The sequence below is a fragment of the Colossoma macropomum genome, unplaced genomic scaffold (genome assembly GCF_904425465.1).
Source record: "Colossoma macropomum unplaced genomic scaffold, Colossoma_macropomum, whole genome shotgun sequence".
NCBI lineage: Eukaryota > Metazoa > Chordata > Actinopteri > Characiformes > Serrasalmidae > Colossoma > Colossoma macropomum.
The window spans coordinates 12,210,856-12,234,620 of record NW_023494810.1 but is presented as its reverse complement, the minus strand read 5'-3'; the positions used below and the strand labels follow the sequence as shown (position 1 = coordinate 12,234,620).

General features: G+C 40.2%; 1 protein-coding gene across 1 annotated transcript in view; it reads left to right on the top strand.

Annotated features, from left to right (window-relative positions):
• The first annotated feature begins 1,280 nt into the window (after window positions 1-1,280).
• LOC118799498 (growth/differentiation factor 11-like) overlaps window positions 1,281-23,765 on the top strand; it is a 36,717-nt gene continuing 14,232 nt past the window's right edge. The window contains exon 1 of the mRNA XM_036559418.1: window positions 1,281-2,043. Coding sequence (XP_036415311.1) covers window positions 1,605-2,043 — 439 coding nt within the window. The 5' untranslated portion in view covers window positions 1,281-1,604. The remainder of the gene's footprint in view (window positions 2,044-23,765) is intronic.

Sequence of the window (23,765 nt, the reverse complement as noted above, 5' to 3'; positions counted from 1 at the left end):
CTCTCTCGCTCTCTCTTCCTTTCTCTCTTTCTCTTACACACACACACTCACACAGACACACTCTCTCTCTCTCTCTCCCTCCCTCTCTCTTTCTCAAATTATCCAAATTCTGAGTAGTTTTATTGGTATGACTGTTTTAGCACAATCTTGACAAATCATATAAAATTCAGTTCTAAGTGGAACATAGAACTAAAAACAAATATAGTTAAAAATAATAATAATAATAATAATAATAACAGTAATAATGATAACAGTCATAGTGAAATGATAACAGTTATAATATTGAAGTAACTAAAGTAAATGAATAAAATGAGACAATATTTAATAATAAAAAATGATAACAGACAGTGTAACTATTATACTGTGAGGGTTTGGTGGGGGGTCAGTGAGGTCAGGGGGTGGAGTGTGTTACTGTCCCTCAGGCAGGACAGTAAGTAACCACATATTTTGCAGCGAGAGATGCTGTTTGTCCTTCTCCAAGGAAAACTGGTCATTTTCAGATTGTGTTAGAATTTCAAAATTTGGGAGAATGTTTTTCAGTTTTGTTGTGAAATTTTCTCGAATTTTCTCTCTCTGGGCATCCAGGATTTCTTATATCTGCCCATTGCCCATTATATGTACGGCCAAACTGTGGTCACTGAGCAGGTACTTGGTCTCTCTTTCTCTCTCTCACACACTCTCCCTCTCTCACACACACTCTCCCTCTCTCTCCCTCTCTCACACACACTCTCCCTCTCTCTCCCTCTCTCACACACACTCTCCCTCTCTCTTTCTCTCTCATACACTCTCTCCCTCTCTTTCTCTCTCACACTCTTTCTCTTTCTCACACTCTTTCTCTTTCTCACTTTCTCTTTCTCACTCAAATTTCGATTTAAATGGCTTTATTGGCATGAATCGCAATTAACAACTGTTGCCAAGGTGATGAAAGAAGCTTAGTTTTAAAAGTGCTAATATTAATAATCTCTCTCCCTTACACTACCTTACCTTTCCACTCACTCTTTCTCTCTAGCTCTCTCTCATTTTCTCACTTCTCTCTCCCTCATTCGCTCTCTCTCTCCCTCACTATCTCTCTCTCTTACTATCTCTCCCTCTCTCACTCTCCCACCCTCTCTCTCTCTCTCTCTCTCTCTCGCTCTCTCTCTCTCTCTCCTGACTTAGTGACAAACCTGAAAGCCTTTTGTTGCGATCTTAGCCAATAGAGGCGGATTACGACAGCGGCCAGTGGGCTTATATAAAGGGGGGCTCTCCGAGCGCGCTTGTACACTTGTCAGTGACAACACTAAAAAAAGCAAAGCAAAGAAAAGAAACATCTTTCACCCCCCTCCAAAAAACGTGACCGAGGTCCGTGCAGCTGTCCGTCCAAGTGTCAGAAACGACGAGGAACGACGGCCGGCTCCTCCGCCGGGATGCGTTAAGGCGCCTCAGTGCCGCTCCAAACTCAGCCGGACTCGCCGCTTTGTTGTCCTCCATCCTCCTCTGTTATGGAAACTCACACTTGAAGCGAAAGCACGAGCGTCTGAGTGGGTTTCTCTCCGAGGGTCGTCATCCTTCTCCTGCTGCTGCTCCGCTTCGCTCTCGTTTTGGAAGCCCTCCGCTGGAGGAAGATGGCGAGGTACAACTTTCTGCTGTGTCTCACGGTGCTGGTGGGTTTGGAGCTCTCCGGCAGCGACGAGCCCGACCTCTCGCTCCCGCCGCCCTCCCGGGACGCGGAGCCGGACCTTCACCCCGACCCGGACGCCCGGGTCTCCCTCATCGAGGTGGAGGACTCCGGCGCCCGCGAGTGCTCCGCGTGCGTATGGCGCGAGCAGAGCAAAGTGCTGCGCCTGGAGACCATCAAGTCGCAGATCCTCAGCAAGCTGCGGCTCAAGCAGGCGCCCAACATCAGCCGAGAGGTGGTCAACCAGCTGCTGCCCAAAGCGCCCCCTCTGCAGCAGCTCCTGGACCAGCACGACTTCCAGGGGGACGCGTCCCCGCACGACGAGTTCGTGGAGGCGGACGAGTACCACGCCACCACCGAGTCGGTCATCACCATGGCCTCGGAGCGTGAGTGGCCTTTTCGCTTGTGTGTCCTCGGTGAAACTTTTAACCAGCTGCTTCTGCGTCTGTGGTGAAACTTCATCTTAGCGCTTACTGTCTGTCTCTCTGCGGCTCGCGTGTTTACCTTCCCTACCTTGTCTTTTCTGCTACCTCGTAGCATCACTGCTTGCTGCCTGTGTCTCTGGTGCAACTTTACTTTTTCCGTTTCACAGCTAAGCCTGCATTACTGCTTATGTCTCTGGTGCGATTTTCAGTTTCTGATTTTTACTGATTTTTACTTGAATTTCACTGCTTAGCTCACTGTCTCAAGTAGAACTGCCTCGTACTAAGTCTCTGGTGTAACTTCACCTTTTAGTTTCACAGCTTAGCTTGACTGTCTTGTCTTTAGTAAAACTATTTTGTAGCATAACTGCTCGTGTCATTGGTGCAATTTCTACTTCCTAGTTTTTTTAGTCCCTTGCTTAGCTCACTGTTTGTGTCTCAGCAACTCATCTTTTCTTAAGTTTCACTGCTTAGCTCACTGTCTCAGCTAGAACTACCTCGTAGCATCACTCCTTGCTATCTGTGTCTCTGGTGTAACTTCACTTTTTAGTTTCACTGCTTAGCTTTTTACTGTGTTGTCCCCAGCAAAACTACAATTTAGCATCACTGTTCACTGCTTGTGTCTTTGGCACAACAAGTTTCAATGCTTAGCCTACTGTTTTGCTATCTGTGTCAGTGGTGCAACTTTACTTTGTAGTTTTACCACTTAGATTTTGTCTTGTTTCTAGAAAAACTACATCTTAGCATTAGTGTTTCTGGCTCAACTTCACCTTATATTTTCAATGCTTAGCTTTACTGTCTTGCTCATTGTGTCTGTGGTTCAACTTCACTTTTTTTAGCTTTGCTGCTTAGCTTTACTGTCTTGTATTTAGTAAAACCACGTCTTAGCATCACTGCTTGTGTCTCTGGCTCAACTTCACATTGTATTTTCAGTGCTTAGCTTGCTGTCTTGCTGTCTGCGTCTCTAGTGCAACCATGCTTTTTAGCTTTACGGCCTAGCTTAACTGTCTTATATTTAGCAAAATTGCATCTTAGCATCACTGCTTGTGTCTCTGGTGCAACTTCTAATTTCTCATTTTTACTTCACTGCTTAGCTTTACTGTCTTGCTATTTGTGTCTCTGGTGCAACTTCACTTTTTTAGCTTCACCACTTAGCTTTACTGTCTCGTCTCTAGTAAAACTGCTTCATTTATTGCCTGTGTCTCTGGTAAAACTTAACCTTTTAGTTTCACTGCTTAGTCTCTGGTGACACTTCACTTTTTGGTTCCTCTGCTTGGCTCAGTTTTCATAATTTAGCAGCTTACCATTTGTATCTCTGGTGAAACCTCACCTTTTAGCTTCACTCTTCTTTGGTGCAACTTTATTTCTTAGCATACTGTATTGAGAGGATTTGTGACTGCTGTTCATCCTCTAGGTTTGTCTTTCAAATGTTTTTGCATCATTGTATCTGGAGTTTAGCTTTCCTCTGTGAAACTGAAGCTGAAGCTGAACTTCAGTTGCCAACCCATTTTAAAGAGAGACAAATGATGTGTCAGCTGTTAGACGTGGCGTGGGTTTGAATATGAACTTGGCAAATCAACAGTTGAATGTAACTGAATTGTGGCCTACCGGGAAACATGTAAACATCTTTCATATTTTTGTAATGAAATGTTGTTGTTAGCCATTGACATAAAGTTGTAGCTGTATATCCATTCACTTATCCCACAGTAGATAAGCTAATGGGGCAACTGCTCATCCGAGACTTTAGTTTTCGGTGCAGGAGGTTTGTTTACTGGCAAACTTTTGCAGCTTTCTTTATTTTTATTTGATTTGTTTACTGCTTATGTTTGCATCCTTGCAAATCTGTCCTTGCTATTGTTGTTGGCAGGCTGCTTTCTGTTTTTTGGTCGAGGCTGTTTTCCCCCCTTTGCCCGGGGGTAATAAATCAATAATGATAATGTAATTTAAATCACGACAGGCAGATGCACTTGAATGGACGACAGTTCTCGTTCTGCTCATAAACTCAAAGCCCCATTCAGTTTAGCAGGCAAAAAGAAAGCAATTTTGGAAATGGGAGCAGGTTCGCACGCTCGAAATAAGCGGCGATGTTATGGCAGATAGGCCGTCTAATGACAGAATGGCCCTAAAAATCGTGAGCAGCTGTGTTAGAGCAGCGCTTTAGAGACGGGCCCTAACCGGCTCCCCTGCTGTCAGGCGCACTGAGAAAAAGTGTGTCCAAAAAAAGATGCTATTGTTCCCCCCCCTCACTCCCCAACACCCTCCTCCACCTCCTCCACCTCCTCCTCCTCCTCGCAGCAGTCCCTCACAACCGCACTTGCCTTTTAAATGCGAAGTTTATAGGCACAGCTCGCCGTTTTTTTTCTCTCCTGCCTCCTCCATCGAGGGGGACACAAAGCCCCGTGGAACAGTTGGGGTCGAGGGGAGTGTGTGACCTTTCCGCTAAGAATCGCTGGGGTTCAACAACATTTACACACGTAATGTATTCCGCACAAGGCGGACGAAAAGCCGAGCAAATAATCCGTTTTTTCTTTTGGGGAGCAGGGGGCGAACAAAGATAGGTTTGTGTTCCCCTAAAACTAACCTCTTCGTTGATTGTCACACAGCCCACGTCGTTGGCCATTCCCGCAGGCATAATGAACAGCAGCTCAGCGGCCTGCCATTGGGAGTCACATAAATGATCCATTCTGAACGGCTGCGAGCGAGATCTCCCATGATATATATTTGTATAATGTACTATATGTGTATATATAATGAGTCAAACCTCACTTGCCCAGCGTTCACAAATGTGGAATCACTGTTATTGATGACGTTTTTGTAAAAATAAAAAGTGCAGTAAATGTTTAAAATGCTTCTATTCTATGATGCTACATAGATTACAGCTCATTTGTAGGTAGCTGTGAGAAATGTACCAATGTTAGATCCAGAGTGGTAAACAGAGCTGTAGATGACTGAGAAAGAACAGAATGAAGCACCGAAGTTAACATCCTCAATGCCTCGCATTTGAAAAAGTGTCTAAACTATATATAAATACAGTCGCACACCAAAAAATCACCCCCTCTGGTTAAACTACATGTTTTGTTACATCATTATACACAGGGAACAGATGTAAACATGCCATTTGTTGCAAATTTTAATGCACAATTTCTGTTTATTTGAGTTTAACACATCGGAAGATTAATAAAACATACAGTATAGATTTTTGCACAGACCACATTATTATTTTATTATATTTTAGCTTTGCCCAGTATGTTAAATTCAGCAAAGAAACAGTAATTGTTCATTAAAATGTGCAGAAATGTGTTAGGGGGCGTGTTCACTTATTTTCAAAACAACAAACACATATTATTTGAGCAGGGGTGCCAAAACTTTTGCACACAACTGTAATTAAAGTATATTATTATTAATTATTTAATGTAACTGTTCATGGTGCCCAAATCAACCTGAAATGTTGAATAAATAATCCTAAAATGCATTCTGGTGTGTAGTTTATTACAGTTAGTATATAAGTATGTAGTAGTTCTACACTGTGTATGTTTTTCAATAAAATAGCAGCACTTATTAATCTATTCATGCAAGCAGTGACTCCAAACTTTTCCACGCTAGTGCATGACTATCGTGCACTTATGGCGTCGGTAATACCTCACCACTTTTCATGCACCATATGCAAAGGACTTTGGGTACTCCTGGTCAAATCACATGTTTTTGCTGATTCTCTAAGTGAAACTTAGTGAACGCATCCTCTACAGAGAACACATTACTGTTTATTTGCTGTTTTTAACATATTAGGGAAAAATACAGCATGTGCAAAAGTTATGGCACATTTCATATGTTATGTTTTATCTATGTTTGATATGTTAAGCTCAGAAATGGTGCACTAAAGCTTGCAGGAAAAGGCCATGTTTAAGTGTGTGCTCTGCACTGGATGTGTTAACTTATTTCCTGTGTGAAATCTTAATAGCCTACATGATGATCCTAACGTATTAGTTGGTTGACGTGGACTTACGAAATAAATCTGACAGAAACATTATTGCCATTGCCAGCTGCTGAATGAAAGTGCTTCATAGACATAATTGCTTCTTGTGTCCACTCAGGCTTCATTTCTGTGGCTTTTTCTGCTGCGGTTCGGCCGAGTATTGATCAAAACATTCTGTGCTGATTCCAGTGTCGACACCCTGACTTCACTTCTGACTCCTGATCTGTACTTACTTTGATAGTTTTTGTTTGCATTACAACCTGAAAGTATGTGTGGCTTAAAGCAGAAAGCCTGTGCTGCTCGAAGTGGGTTTATTTACTGACCTGCAATGGATTCCAGTCTAGGACTGATGCGATATCCTTACTAACATGCTACATATAGCATGAGCAACATAGCATGCCAGATGCTGTGAGACTGACTACTTATGTCCTGAACTTGGTACTGAATTACATCATTTTTTGATTCTCTGTACCATAAAAGTACTTAATTTTATACCCAGTCCTACAACTGGATAGAAATAATCAGCTTCTCTGTAGATTCCACTGTAATCCTAAATACAGTTGTCAAAAGTTCGGGCGCCCCTGGTCAAATGACAAAGGTTGTGTTGATTTTCTATGTGAGAGTTAAAAGTTACAACATCCTCTACAGAGAACACACTTCTGTACATTGTAATGCACAATTAATGGCATTCCCCCCTAATATGTTACACACAGCACACAAACGGAAATTGTGCATTAAAAATGCCATATTTATGACTGTTTCCTGTAGAGGATGTGTTAACTTATTGTCAACAAAACATTTGACCAAGGGGCTTGCAAACTTTTGCCTTGTGGATGTTTCATGATAAGAAGAGTTGTGACCATTTCAGCACAGAGGACCAAATGGTCCATAAGGAGTGTCATGAAGTTCTACTCATGAAAATGTCCCAAATACTTCCAGGAAAGTTGGGTGATCTCTGTCTAGCTCTCTCTTTAGGCCACGTTGATTTGACTAAGGCTCTGTTCAGACTGCAGGCAGAATATGCAGAATATCAACCTTTTCTGTTTGAGGCTCGACCCCTGAATGCTGTGTGCAAGACTGCCAGTAAGTTGTGGTTGTGATGTCACAACACATGGAGGTTTGGTTTCCTCTGATTGGTCTAACTTACGTACAGGCAGTTCACAAGCTCTGAGTTTTAAAGTTAAATTTCCCCTCTTAAAACTTAAGACGCTTTTGATAATGTAGGCTATCATTTTAAAAGAATTGCAGCTCTTGCTATTTGAAATTTCATCTTTCAGCCCTGGTCCTGACATGACCGACCTTTCTGCATGGGTTGCCATGGTAACAACATAGGCGTCAGTAACTATGTAGCTAAGCAGGTGAGGCAAATTTGAAACATGGATGCCGAAGAGATGGAGATGCATCATCTCACCCTCCAAACTCTTCAAAATTCTCTGGCCCTCATAAATCTTTGCCCCTCTTCTTGAATCCCAGCACTTTTGTCACTTTGGATTTGACGTTATCGTTGTTTCTTGCATCGCAAGTGACACAAAAGACACTTTGAAATCCGATTTGAGCGTCCAGACTGAGAGGCAGCTGTAAAAATCTGGTTAGAATTGCATTTCAAACCACCTCCAAATGTGTTTTCATATGGTTTTATGCTGTCCAGACTATGAAAACGTCAATCTGGATACAATCTGGAGATGCCAAAAAATCAAATTTGGGCTTGCAGGCCTAAAAGCTCTGTGAAGTACCACATAAACAAGTTAGATGTTTTTAGAATGGCTCAATATCTACACCTCAGAATGAAGGGAAAATTTGGCACAGAGTGGAGAAAGTTCTGTTTTGGTCCAGCAACGTTTTTCAGCGTTTTTTAATTCACAGAAAATGTGAAATTTAACTGATTTGATTTCTTTTATTAACCTATAAAACATCACCTCACACACTGGCACTGCTATGAGACCACCTTTATTGCAGAGAATTTCATAATAGGCTATATCTATGTGCACTAATTTCCATTTTTAAGCTCCTTTGCGTAGAGTGCATGAACAGACTGGAGTGATTGGCAGCCCTTGTGTGCTCTTTGAAGTGGATTTAAAGGCTTGCCTTGCACATTTTTTCTCAGAGGTAAAGAAAGAACCATTGACCAGGTCAAACTATAATAGTTTAAGCAAAGGAACTGAGTGCTTTGTTATCCATGTAGTCAGTGTGGCTGTGGAGCACGACACTTGGTTCTGTCTTTAACCGTTTCCTTGATTATTTCTGTTTGGTGTAAGTGGAGTGCAGGAGCAGTGCATCAAGCGTTAGATCAGTCAGATCAATGTTCAGGTGATGTGTGGTGTTGTTCTGTTAGCAAGAAGCTACGTTGGAGCCAAATTGTTACAAAATGTCATCAAAAAGGATGTTTATTAAGCTGTTTATGTAATGGCCTTTAATTCTACGGTCATTAAGATCATTTTAAAGGGCCTGTATCATGGATTGAACAAATATTACTGTGTTTAAATACGTCCCCAATCCATTAAATTCATTTAAGAAAACAGCTGCAAAAACAGGCCAGTTGTTGCGTAGTGTTTTTGTGATGTCATGAAAACCAACTTATTTACTTACATCAGCCTATTCAGCCTACAGCAGTTTAGCCCTGCCCACTCACCATAAAGTTGTAAGGACCAGCAAGCACAGCTTTGAAAATCATATTTTTCATTAAAACATTAAAAATGTGTGTTTCGGTAGTGACAGTTCTTAATGTTCCTCACTGATTTTCAGACTTTGGTTCACTTTTACTTCAAAACTATGTGATCTAACTGCTCACCGTGTGGCCATGAGGTACAGGGATGCAGCCTCACTTCCTGCTCTAAAATGCAGGGGTGTGGCTAAAACAAGGCTCTGCCCACAGAATAAAACTCTGTGTTTCAGAAGTGGCATGAAAACATGGGCCAGCGGTTTTTATTATTTTTTAAAATTTAAGTTTTAACTTTTTTTGGTAAGTTTTTTTATTTAAAAATTAAACTCTTGATGAATCCAAATCTTTCAACTTCACCTTAAAAGAAATTAAAAAGATCTTTTGAAAAACAACATTGAAAAAAATATTTATAATGCAAGTATTAAGTGTAAATTTAGGGGGTAGGGTTTGGGACAGACACCTCCCAATAGAAAGAGCCCTATAAATGATGATTTTCTACATATTTAGCTTATTACTATCCCTATTAATGCCTTTGGTTTAGATAGACCACAACACAATCCTTGTAAGTATGTAAGATCTGAATATTTCTTTGTTTTTTAAATACTGTTTGATCTATTTCGGTAGAATGGTCCCTATAGCTTGTATATGGTGGTTCTTAACTGAATTATGTTTATGGTTCTACCTGACAGTAAAAACAACTGTAAGTCAGTAATGAACCACCTGCGCTTCTCAAACTTTTTTTTCACCAGTTTCATCTTCTTTATATTGCTTACAGCACTTTTCCTTTCACCATCTATCTCCGCCACCTGTCTTCTCTTTCCTATTCCTCTCGCCCTTCGCTCTGTCACTCAAATTTTCCCTTTTCCTCTCGCTTCCTGCACTGCTGGTTCTCTTTTTCATCTCCTCTCCCTTCCTTCATCTCTTCTCCTCCCCCACTCCTCCTCTTTCTCGCAGTCATTCCTCCTCTTTTTTTTTCTCATGCTGTGAGAAGGACCGCATCGCTCTTGCCTGTGGCGTCATAATGGATCCCACAGGAGCGCAAACCGGAAAAAGAGAGAGAAAACTTCAAACATTATTTTCCCCGCTCACCGTGCCTGAGATATGCCTCTCATGTGCCTTTGATGCCGCCTTAGGCATCCTGCTGAACCTGCAAACTGGACGCTTTTCTTTTTTTTTTTTTATACTTACGAGCAGCTGCAGAGGGGGTTCAATGGGTTTATGTTCTCCTATTTACTAATTAATACGAAAACCTGCTATCGCAATGCAGTGCCTCATGTAGTGCTTGAGTGCAGCCTTCCTAAAACTGCATGTAACGGTAATCAAAACCACTCAATGTGGTATACAGTAATGCAGGACAAATGGATCAAAATCAGGTTGATCTGGCCATTTATTTTGATTGCGCTCTTGAAAATACAGGTTTCTAAAACGTTCTAGGAAAAGCTAATTGTATAGAACCTTTACATTTGGGTTCTTCACACTTTCACATCTCATTTGCAAAACTGATTATTTGAAGAACCATCCACTGAAGCGTCCTGAACCTTGCATGGTATCTCTCCCAAATACCTATTATTTTTAGTAGAGTCCTCGCAGTTTACTCACCCTTTAAACTGTAAGGGTTCGTATGTGGCCAGCACTTCAGTTCGTCACTCTCAACCTACAGAACTTATATAACTTACAGTAGTTACTGAATAATACATATTAGGATTGCTCACAAGGGATCTAGACCTGTGTAAAGCTGCTCTGGGACTGCACCGGTTGTAAAAAGCACTATATAAAACTGATCTGAACAATAACAACGACAACAACAATAAGTAACAAGCCCGCTGTTTAAGTGGTTAACCCAAGAGTTGTTAATGTTGCTTAAAGCTCCAAGTACAGGAAGAGTGACACCTGCCTATCAGTGTGTCTAAATCGTAGCTCACAAATCAATAACTGTGTCATTTCTGTGTGCGTGTGTTTGTTTCGATAGACTTTTGGAACAAAAGCTACAATGTGAGGACCAACAAAATTGCTTTGGCTCAGCTTTTTGCCTTCGTTTTTCAAAAGTGAAAGACAACAACATTCAGTTTTGGCGTACTTTAGATGAAGTTATATATCGCTGCTGTCGGAGCAAAACCTCGTATCTCTAAAATGATAACTTAACAGGAGAAGCAGAAAACATTCTTTACTTTTAATGTAAGTCAATGGAACCAGAATTTTTGTCAAGTCATTTTGGGCTGTATCTTTTGGTCCATTCATTGTGAAATTCACACCCAGTGTAAAGTACAGCAGGCAAATTATGTCAAAACCTAAAAAAATGGCAAAAATGGAGATACAAGGTTTTGTTCCAACAGCAGCGATATGCAACAGTTTAAAGACAGTTAGAGACTGTAGTCCATCTTTTTCTCTGCATACTTTGTTACCGTGTTCTTCAGTGGTCAGGACCCCCCACGGTACCCCATGAGAGGAGATATTATTTGGGTAGTGGGTCGTTCTCAGCACAGCAGTAACACTGACATGGTGGTGGTGTGTTAGTGTGTGTTGTGCTGGTCTGAGTGGATCAAACACAGCAGTGCTGCTGGAGTTTTTAAACACTGTGTCCACTCACTGTCCACTCTATTAGACACTCCTACCTTGTCAGTCCACCTTGTAGATGTAAAGTCAGAGACGATAGCTCATCTGCTGCTGCACAGTTTGTGTCAGTCATCCTCTAGTCTTTCATCAGTGGTCACAGGAACTACAAAGTGCTCATATATGGTCAGTGGAGCTGATAAAGTGGACAGTGAGTGTAGCTACAAGGAAGTGGACCTAATGAAGTGGGCGGTCAGTGTGTATATAATACATACGGAACATACTATTATTATATATGTAGGGGTTTACTTACTTCTATACCCAAACATAAAGGACATATTATCACATATAGGGACTTGCATATAACATTATGATACATATGTATCAGCCCCTGTCTTAACATTGTATAGAAACAAACCTGTATGTGTGCAAGACTGGTTTTCTCAGGGTGAAGTGCAAAGGCAAGATTTTCTCTGCTTGTGCATGAGGCCACAGTGGGGGCTGACCCCTTGGAGCCCTCATTTGTCACCTGTCTACATATTTAAACCAGACCTTCCTCCCTCATCAATGTCCCCCTCTAACAATCACTGGCTTTTGAGAACGTTTGTCAGTAATTTGTCACCCCTCCTTCTCCTCCCTGTTCTCGCTCTTGTTCGTCTTAAGGATCAGTCCATCTTACTGCAGTTTAGCTAAATAAAACCCCACACCAGTGGTCAGTCATGCATTCCAGTTCTCAGCCCAAGCAGTATTGAGTATAGTTCATTGCAAAAAAGGCTGTTTACTTTTGTAAACAACTGATCAGCTCTTTTTATTCAGTATGATTTTACTTTGGGTCGATTTTTGTAGCACTTTTAATGGACGGGAAAACAACAAATATCCAGTTGTACTTTGAGAAGTGGAACATTTCATGCGAAGGCGTCAACTGTAGAGGTCCAAAATTCTGCAATTCTGCAATGGTCAGAGCCGATCGGCTTATAAATACATGTTATTAATTTTTCAACAACAGGACAAAAGCAGAAAACATTTAAAACGAATTACGCAGCATTATTCAGTTTCTCAGTGGGACATTTTTCACCTTCAAAGTTCAGTCTTAGAAGTTGGCTGATCATTTTCTGAAGTAATCAAACACATTCAGTGATGTTGAGGTCTGGACTCTGGGGTGGTCAGTCCATTGTTCAGCTTCTTTGTTTGATGTGTTTGTCTCCTTTTCTCAGTGAGGCTTCTTGACAGATACACATCCTGTCAGACCCATAGCACTGAGTTGTCTTCTCACAGTGGAAGGATGGACAGAAACTCCTGTGGATGTTTTCAGATCTGAAGCAGCTTGATTTTCTCCTCTCTCTCAAAGATGAAAGCTTTAAGTGCTGTTTATCTGATAGGGGCAGTTTTGGGGTTTACCAAGTCTTCCAGGTGGTTATTAGGAGTCCCACTTTCTCTAGAGCTTTTAATCAGTCTTTCGATCCCCAGCTCTTGTTTTTTATTTAGCACTTTTTGTCCTTTGGCTTTCTCTTTCCTTATGCAAGTGGATTATCTTATATCTTATCTCATCAGAAATATATCTTAAAAAATGAATAACTCGTGCTTAATGGCTGTTTTGACTGTAATCTAATCAATGGTGGTCTTTGACTTTTGCTCAGCACTTTATTTCTTTTTGCTGGTCTAAAATGGTCAAACCAGCACTCACACACACACACACACACACACACAGCCAGCTCTAACCACACACACACACACACACATACGCACAGCAAGAACTAATACATTCACTGAGTCACAGTGGAGAAAAAGCCCCCTATTGACAAGTGGGGTCACGGAGTTCACAGCAATGTGATATATTGGATGAGGAGCCAATTAACCTCTTCAGGTCTCTTTCTTTGGCCGCAAAAAGAGAGCTGGTAGTAGATTAAACAACACAACCCCCCACCTCACCCCCCCACTCCGCTTCCAAAGAACATACACCTAAGACGTCAAACACACAACATCCACCCACCAACCACTCCCAGCCCCCCCCCCAACAAAAAAAGACACAAGTCTTTTATAGTGTTGACCCTATAAAAGGGTCATTTCCTGAAAGTGCAGGAACCATAAACGTTAAAGAGGGGAGAGCGCCAAAAAGGACAAGACGGTCGTCCGACAGCGGGAAGACCGTGCGAGAAGCTGATGGCTTTATGCATACGGCGTCGGACGGTAACACCTGCGTCCGAATGATTCCCGTCCATCCGGGAGAAAAGGGAGAAAGAGAGGACGGGGGTGGTGGGGGGTGTGTTTGGGGGGGTCGGCAAACATGTGTGGACGCTTTTGTCATTTGTCTGTTTTGTTTAAAAAGGAATAAAAAGTGAAGAGACAGCGGGGCTGTAGAAATAGCACAACATGCTGTCAATTTTATGGCTAATAAACTTTCAAAGAGACCAAAGTCCATTAATACCCGAGGCAAAATTTCGCCAGCCCTCTCAGGAATCTCGCTCTCTCCTCCCTCTCTTCCCTCCTCCCACGCTCTCTCTCTCTCTCTCTCTCTCTCTCTCTCCCTCTCTCCCCCTGCTCCTGAAAAAGTGGTCCCGCTCTCAGGGAGGCGGCCTTTGAGGGACTCTTAACCCCTAACAGGCATCGTTTGAAACGACATACAGCGTCAGTCGTGATTTAAGGTGTAGTGTGGTGAAAAATTAGATTTGATTTTTCTTTATACACCAAATATCAGCAAGTCATGTTTAGTGTCTGAAATTTGCTTCTTTTGTTTTGCGCTGGGGCTATAAGGCTAACATCAAACCAAACAGCAGTGTGCAAATCACGACTTAATCATAACACAGACTGAGTGGAGTTGAAACAGACTTGCTTTTGTGGTTGACATACTTTTATCCATAAACACTTTAACATAGCAGTAGATGCATGACTTTCCATACTTTTGTCCATGTTTATACATAATAGTATGTTATATAGTGCCTGAAACAACACAAGCAAAGTGGATGAGAGATTACTGAACCAAATATGGGCCCACATTCCAGTTACTCAGTCACATGAATACATAACTTACATATTAGTATTGTATTTATTACCAAATAATACGCCTCAAGCACCTTAAAAAGGCCAGGGCCCAAAGTTCAGCCAGTTTGCATTGAAGTCCCTGTAGTTACTGAATAATAAGCCTTAGTATATGAAAACCCTTTAAGAAGTTAAGCTTAATACATCTTATTAATAACTGAATACAAAGTTTGGGAAAGGGTTTAAACTGTGATAGAGTGTGATGATAGGTGATGTCAATAGCCATCCCAGAGAAGCCAATGTCATTTTTATTGTTAATGCTCATACATCCTTAACAGAAAGATTACAGTCGTGCCAGTAAGGTTAATTTAGTTGACAGTGCACTCTTAAAAAACATCTTCAAGGGTTCTTTAGTAAGGAAAATGAACTATGTACTATATACAATCATGAACACTCAAAGAACCCTTTGCCTGATTAATGGGTTCTTTGCATCAAGAAAGCATTCCTCAGATTGATGGAGAATGTGCTGTAGATGGTTCAGTAGAAGAACCGTTTGGGTGCTATATAGAACCCTTTTCTTTGAGTCGTCATGATTCTATAAAGAACCATTCTCTTTACCAAAGAACCCTTGAAGAACCATCATTTTTAAATGTGTAGGGTTAGTTACAGTATTCAGAAGTATGTTTGTGTACGTTTCAAAGCTTTGTACCTATATAGGTGAAAAAACAGCACCATGTAAAATCAAATGTGTTCCTTTAGAAGTGCCATGTGGTGCAGTTTGAAGTACAGAACCCTTATTACCTTTATTTTTCAGAGTACATGTACATATATTTTTGGTGGTTTTGAATTTTGGTGCTAAGATTATCACATGTAGTGAGATGTTTTGGACATTAATGTCACAAATTTGTTTAAACTTGAACAGTGTCCTAGAAAAGATGCATAATCTTTCTTTATCATCATATTTTTTCTTCAGTTTCTTTCTCATAACTTTTATTTACTTTTTGAATTTTTCAAAGCTCTAAAACTTTGTTGTCTGTTTCCAGGTTTAGTTGTAAAAAAAATCCAGATTTTCAGTGTGGTCTTGCTGTGTACATATATTTTTCTACATTTGGAATTTCAGTGCCAAGACATCACATATATTGCACATGTATTTCGGATGTGAAAAATATATGAACATGTCGTTCTGTACAGGTGTGACAGTGGGGTGTAATGGGGTGTCCATTACTCGTTAGCATTACATTAGTCTCATAGCTCCAGTGCAAAGTTAAAAGCACTTCAGACACCAAACTTGTCTTGGGTGACTGATTACCTTTGGGGTAAAGTTTCACCAAACTCAGATAACTGCACTTTACACACAGTGAAGAAATAATGACAGCTGAGACTGAAAAAATTGCATCTTGGCAAGTATATCACATATAAATGCATTAAATGAAAGAATGCAAAGCAAAAAACTTTCCAAACTGTCCAGAAATAGGTTGAATAATCTTACAGCAATGTCTCATTTAAGATGATTTTACTTGCCAAGTAGCATTTTTTTTGCAGTTTGCAGAATGCGTGAATTTCTGTAAGTGCCCCCAATCGGGATTTGGCCCGATTTCCAGCGGCTATTGAGGCGATTCTGGACTCTGTGTTCTAGCTCGCTCGATGTGGGTCAGAAGAGACTCTGGAATTCATGAAGCTGGTGTATGAGGAGTGTGCCTTTTGTTTAGGCCATTGACCACAGAGCATTACTACATGCAGTAAGTGGTGGATCGTCAGTGTTACTGTTTGCATACATGTTACTTACAATGATATAATTCCTTATAATTCCTTCCAGGTTATCTGTGTTGACCTGAGGCCGACTCTGCAGTCAGATGAGTTAAATGTGAAAACTGGATTTGCTGCATGTTAATAAACATTGGAATAGTGACGAGAGAAAAAATGCTGGTTTAAAAATTTTAAGAAAACTGTTTTCTCTGTGGTGTCTAAGTCAGACGAACTCTCCCATTGGTTAGGACTTCAGGAGCCGAACTGAAGGCCTTACATTTCCAGCATAAGTAGGAAATGACAGAGGAATCACGTTTTGAATTTGATCTTCTGGAAGTTCTAGATACTTCACTGACTGCGAATTTGAGCTGTATTTTAACCAGGTTTGGGTTAGTTGTTAGGAATGGAAAACAGCGGCGGCAGCTCTGTGTCACTGGAAGAGTCACTGTAAAACTGATCAAATATACATTATTGTCTATGACAAGCAAATAAAAAACTGCTGTCCAAAAAAAATTTTAAGAAACGAGATTTTATTTCAAGCAATTTTGGAGCATTTCTTTTGGTCCAATCATCATGAAAATTTTACACATAAAAGGTTCAAATGATATAGAAAAAAGAAAATTGAAAAAAATGGAGATGTATGTTATTTTTGGACAGAGGCGATATGGAGTGTCTTTTGCAAGCTTTAAATGTTTGTGTTTAATCTAGCACAGGAAATGTTTATGCACAACAGCACTGGCTTACTGCTAGCATACTATTAGAAATCCCATTGGGGTGCTAGCAGAAATCAGCATTATCATAGATGCACCTGAACTGAAGGCCTAACTCTAATAGTCACAGCTCGCCACTGGTAAGAATGTAAAAGATGTTTTATTGTTCAGAGAAAAATAATAATGTATGCATGATAACTTGCAAATTCAAATCACAATAAAATATCACCTCTTCTGTGAAAAAACATAGAATGTGGTCTAGTATCTGCACTTTCCACACAATTTCTCTGCTGTTTCAGCTACAAGTGAGACATAATCTGCATAAAATTACAACATGCTTTTGTTATTGTAGACGTTAACTACGACATCTACGAGTCAAAGGTCTCCTGACATGGTTGCTCTGAAAATTGCACAGATGACTAATTTGACTGTGTTTGTTGTGGAGGTCAGAGTTTGTGTAGATTAGTCACAGGTACTAGACTGTGTGAGTGGTTCCAGTCGTGGTGCTCTGCTCACAAAATAGGCTTCATAAAACCCCACAGCCAAAGCCAGCCAGGAGCAACAAGCGGCCCCGGCCCTCTCCTAAAGGGACCGAGATCATGGCCGTTTTTATCACGGCCTGCTTTTATAGAGTCATGTTAAAGAGCCAAAACAGATGTCAGCCCTCACTAATAAAGGAAATAATTACTCTGGTGCCCCTCCACTAATTAAGCACTTTGTTGGAATGAGGGCGGAACGAAGGGAGGGGAAAAAAAAAAAGGATAAAAATCACTGAGCACATTATTACCACCCGTGCTGACTGCGGACGTGAACGCCTTTCTTAAAAACGCCCATTCATAGAATCTAAAAGGCTCAATCAGTGGCAGCACAGCTGAATCATTCTGGCCCGCCGTTAAGAGCCCAGATACGCCGGAAAAGAATTCGAGATTCTGCCGCTGGATATACATATGAAAAATTAATAAGGATCTTAAGTGTTCTGAGAGTGGCTTCCCGCAGAGGAGACACACTTCCTTTCCCATTTAACGCCGGCCGCGTAGTTCATCAGGGACACCGGTTTATCAGCTGCCAAAAGCACGTTTGGATGAGGGCCAAGGTCATCGCGGTTAAGAACATATGCTTGATATATTAGTAAAGAAGGTTTAGAAGGTTTTTAAAGGTTCTCACAATGAGTGGTACTTAAAAACCACCTAAAAGGTTCTTTAAATTCAACTCATTTTTCAAATTTCTGCATAATAAAATGGTTAAGATCAAAGTCATTCCAAGTGGTTTGGTGTGAAATGCTTTGTGGTGGTGATAGGAACCAGACGTCCACCTCTAAAAGCTCCCTCACAGAAAGATATTACATGAAATGGTTATGAATACACTGCCTTATGTCTGAAACATTGTTTTTTGATTATTTTGAGAAGCTTTTGGCCTGAAAAATATATATATTTTTAATGCATCAGTGGCGGAGGAGTACATGCAGGGTGTTTGTTTTCCCAAAAAAAATTTTTTCAGATTTTCCACTATTTTAGCATTATCAACATTACGTATAAAAACTCAGAAGACACGTGTAGTTCACTGGTGGTTTTGGATAGTAAATAAAATGGCTATATTTATGTTGTAGTCATGGCGACGCCTGGTTCCTATCACCACCACTGTAAAGAAAGCGGAGCGAATGACTTTATTTCCAATTCAACCCGTGAATTATGTACGAATTATGCTTTAGGCATACTTAAGTGGGTCTTTTATATCATTGCTCCAGTAAAACCTTTTTGGCACCTTTATTGTTAAGAATGAAGCTTACCGGATCACAGGGAATTCCATGTGGACGACTCATTTTATGGCCAGTTGGGACCCAGTAAGGTCCATAATTATGATCTGACAAGCAGGAGATGAAGCAATTGCTGCCAAATATATACCATCACATATGAGCCTGAGGGAGGTAATGAGGGGAAGGGAATAAGGGAATAAGGGAAAGAAGAGAGCGCAAAGGTCATGCAATATCCCTTCACTCACTGTCAGTCATTTCAAGCAAAATGAAGATGAAATAAATTCATCTTTATTCATGTCATCACAACATGAATCAAGATTAATTTATTTCATGAATTATTTATTTGGACACAGATTGCTGTTTAAATGTAGCCCACTACAGCGGTGGGTTGTGATAAGCAGAAGAAACAGTGCTGAGAGGCTCAGATGTTTCTTTTTTCTCCTGGTTTAAACTTACATGTGTACGTGAAAGTGGGGCAGCGCTCAGCCGTAGCGGAGACTCTGTCAAGCAGTCTGTTTTTGGAGCAGTTTAGGAACATACATGAAACATTTATTGTTGCGCTGATGTTAAAAAAGACCCTAAACAGTGAAACACAGAGGAAAAATGTGTGTAGAAGCTTTATGTGCATAGAACAGTGAGCTGTGTACAAGAATATCTGCTTGTCAGTTGATTTCATGTTAAGCTGAATAATTGAAAGAGGCTGATTTTTTGGAATTTCTGCATAATTCAGTGTTTGAGATGTAAACAGAGTCAGTTTTCTTTCCAGTGCTGGTGATAGTAGGGCTGGGCAATATGACATTTATTGTTATTGTGATAAATTGTCACTGCACTTTTTTGAGCATATTGTTGACATTGTCAGTACATGTTTGACTACAAAGAGAGCACATATTAGTCCTATTTACCTGGACAATGTATGAAATGCTGAATACAAATCATTGTATTGATTGTTTTTGACAGTATTTTTTTAAATGTGTCTTTGCTGTGTCACATAACAGAAACCATAAATTTGGTGACGTTGCATATTGTGAAACTGTCTTTTTTGCCATATGACCCAGCTCTAGGTGACAGGAAGCTGAGGTCAACGTCTGAAATGCAAATATAGCAAACATAGCCAAGTTTCTCCAGAACGGAGAATTTCACACCAAACCAGTTTACAGTGTATTTATGCAGAAATTGTCAAAAACTGTGCAGAAATTTGAGATAATTAGGGTTGCGAGATATATTTGCAGCCGATATATTGTTTGATGATAAAAGGGTGAATGTAAATATTGTAGCATTGACCGTTTTTAAAGGAAACACAGCTTTTGCACAAGTCATGGTGCTTTATTAACCAGTTAATCAATAAGAGTCCTCATAAGAAAAATCCTGTGAATAAATGCTGAAGAGCCAATAATGTAAACTGACATATCAAAAACATTCTATTGTTGTTGTTATTGGCCCGATATTGGAATTATGGCTGATAATTACAACCAATAATTTAGCATCTTATTTTTAGCTTGCACATGCTCTGACGCTCATCACTAGTGAGAACGTCCCTTCATTTATAATATATATAAACTCACATAAATGGATAGTGCAGTGGACAACACCACCTCACACAGAAGAACAGACTCTAATTCCTGCACTGGTAAGCACATCAATGACTATGTTTGTGAAGCAAATCACTGCTACATGAACAAGAGAAAGACATAATAAGAGTCCTTGGGCATGACTCCCAGTATTACCTGATAAATAATGTTAAATATTTTTAAATTATCTTCAGCAACTCTCTTTAAATTAATTTAGCTATGTAAAATGAACTGATAACTCATTTTTAGCCCTACACTCACTGTAAATGATCAGTTATCATATGGGCTCATTTATTCTTATATCGATGCATCCCTAGTAATCATATTTTTTGGTTTGTTGGTAATATGGTTTTGAAGTGTTATGATGGAGCAGCATCCTTTTTAACAATAAAATGACTTCATGGTTAGTAATTCTTCATCTTTCCAGGTTAAAACTACAGAAAACACAGTAAGTTGCAATAAGTTAAAAGCACCGTTTGTAAAGAAATGAGTGAAACCTGATGATCGAAACAATTTTTTCCATATTTTTTTCCATACTTTTCATATTTAAATGCAGTTTTTATGCCCATCATGAATAATATTCTCACACACATGATAAAAAAACCTGACAAATTTTCAAGCAGCACCATGATTACAGTGAATTATGAGCTAATAATCTTAAACAGTTTGCATTCCGGATCCAGAAAGCAGTAATCCGTAGCGAATTTAGACTTGTATAACTGCATAAAGCAGATGTGACAATGCATTTAGGCAGCTTTTCAGAGCTTGTATGTTAAATAATAGATCCACTCTCTAGCCACTGAGTCAAGCTGTGCAGTATTACTGCCTGCCTCCACCTTCCCCCATGCGCACTGTCACTCTATCTAATGGAGTTTAACCCCCTGTGAGCTTAATATACGTCTATATTTTTCCACGCCATGTAAAAAATCATCGTGAGTGTGTAAACAGAGAGCGGTGCAGTCATGCAGCAGTTGAAGTGGATGTGTTTGGACATATATGTGCATGCGTGTACTGTATCCTGACACATGTGGATTTAACTCTTAGACTGAAGGCTTATTATTCAGATTTGCAATGTATTTTATAGCTTAACACTATTTTAAAGGTCTCGTATGGTATATTTTTCTGGTATTTACTTTTCTCCCCAGAAATTAGTCCCTTGTGATGTTTGCGTGGCTCTTTTTTATTTATGTGGTTCTTCTGTTGTCCCTTTTTATCACTGCTATATGAAAAATACATTATAGACATTATAAGAGTCCTTGTGCAATTTTTTTCTGATTTTTGTTACTATGGCCTTATTAAGACTGCTATATGTAAATGAGCTCTGCTGCGATTGGCTGTCCCGCATTGTGCCTTCTCAAAAATCAGGCCAGGCTGAAACACTCCTTATAACTTCAACGTTAATGGGTGGGGCTAAACTGCTATAGGCTGAATATATGTACATTTTTTCCTTTTTTTGACATCACATAGATGATGTAGTTCAAAACAGGCTACATTTGCAGCTCAGTATCCAAAGACTGCATGGACTAGTGAGTGAATAGTGAATTTTTGAAATTTAATGTTTAAAAACTTTCAAAAAATTCCATGATATGGGCTCTTTAACATAGTTAAAGGGGAATTCCACCAATATTTTCCAAAGTTCTGCATAATGAAATTGTTAAGATGTCAACAAAGTCATTAAGACTGGTTTGATGTGATCTGCTCCATTCTAGAGAAGCTTTCCATGTCAGAGTTGTTATTAGTGGTGATGATAGGAGCCAGGCGTCTGAAGACCCTGCTGAAAAAACAGCACTGACCAGCATGGAATTGATGACTGGTCTATGCTGCTTTTCTAGCATGGAATTTAAGGCCTCTAAAATCTCCCTCCAATAAAGCTATGACATAAACTAGTTACAAACATGTTGCCTGATGCTGGAGACACTGTTTCATGATTGATTTGAGACAAGCGTTTGGCCTGAAACCTAAGATACATGTGGAGCACATGCAGGGCATTACAAGGCAGAATAGCCCACAACGTAAACATATTTTTTCAGATTTTACCTTCAACACCATTCATATAAAACTCATGTAGGTTCACTGGTGGTTTTGGATAGTAAATAAAATGGCTATATTGGTGTTGTAGACATGGCCACCCCTGGTTCCTATCACCACCACTGTAAAGAAATCTGAGTCTCTACAATCAAACCGTTTCACAGTAAACCACTCTGAATGAGTTTGTTCACATCTCAGTGACTGAATTATTTAGCGATTTTGAAAAACTGGAGGGATTCTCCTTTAAGAAACTGAGGAACTGAAGTGTGGGCCTACATACAGGCCCTGAGGCTTTAAGGGGTTAAGGCTTGGATGGGTTGTCCATGGCTAACCGGCTCAAAAAGGGGACCTGTGTTACAGAGAGCATACGGAACATGCTTTTGTTACTCCTGGGGGGCTGCTAGGCTGATAGGAGTCTTGTGCCTGGCCTGGGTTCCCCCAGGAGCGCTCTGAATAAGGGGGGCTCACTGCATCCCCCGCCCCTTTCCCACATCCTCCCCCACTCCTCCTGGGACCGGGGGGCCAAACAAAGAGGGAGCAGGGGCGGCCTGAGCTCAGGATGGTGGTGGAGTGTGTGTGTGTGTGTGTGTGTATATGTGTGTGGGGGGGGGTAGGGGGAGCACTGTGGCCCCTGTCTTATTAGAGGGGTCGTGAACGTGTCAGAATGATTAATTTCCAGAGGTGCATGGGGATACCCTAGAGTCACATTTATTCCATGCTTCAGCTCTCCAACGCACACTTCCACGAAAATACCACATTTGCATTTCCCATTAAGAAAATATAGATATATATGCAAATACAATCCCGCCTTTTTTCGGCCAGCTATAGCATTATGAGCTCTTTCAGCACGGACCAGATGACCGCTTTCTTTTCAATGGCTTTTTGTTCTGAGAATATTCGCTTTTGGACGTTTTTCTGTTCCATTCATCTGCCAGATACGAATGCTTTTGTACATCATGAGTCATCAGGTTTAAACGTTGACAGTGTACAGGACAGCTTCATAGAAGATGTTTTTGGACAGTTTTGATTGGCTGAAACATGAGTGCATGAGTCAGTTAATTTAATTGATCAAAATGACCATTAAAGCTGCTAAGAATTAGCATCAGCTGCTGACCTGGACTCCAGAAGGGTTGACATGCAACAAGGCATTTGTAACACCTTTATTGAGAACTTTAATGAGAACTAATATTGACCTATATAAACATTTAACAAGCATCAGTTGTCATGATTGTCATTTTTATGCCGGTTGGAATAATTTATAAGTGTTTATACAGGCTTATGTAGCTTTATGAACACCACCCTTCAGTAACTGTGGCCATTTTATATTATATATATAAGTTGGCCATTAAGTTTTTGTGCATAAATGTAATCAATAAATCCAGTCACTGATTAAATGAACAGACATCGACAGAATACAGTTGCATGCAAAAGTTTGGGCACCCCTGGTCAAATTACAAGTACTGTTGATTTTCTGAGTGTAAATAAGTTAACACACCCTCTACGCAGAACACACATTTTAGTGCCTATTTACTGTTTATTTGCTGAATTTTTGTACTGGGAAAAAAATAAAACATAAAATGTGGCCTATGCAAAAGTAATGGCACCTATTACTATACATTTTATTTTTTTCCAATATGACAATATGACAAACTTAGCAAAGAGTGCATGTCATATTTAAGTGTGTTCACTGCAGAGGATGTGTTTACTTACTTTCTCTCAGAAA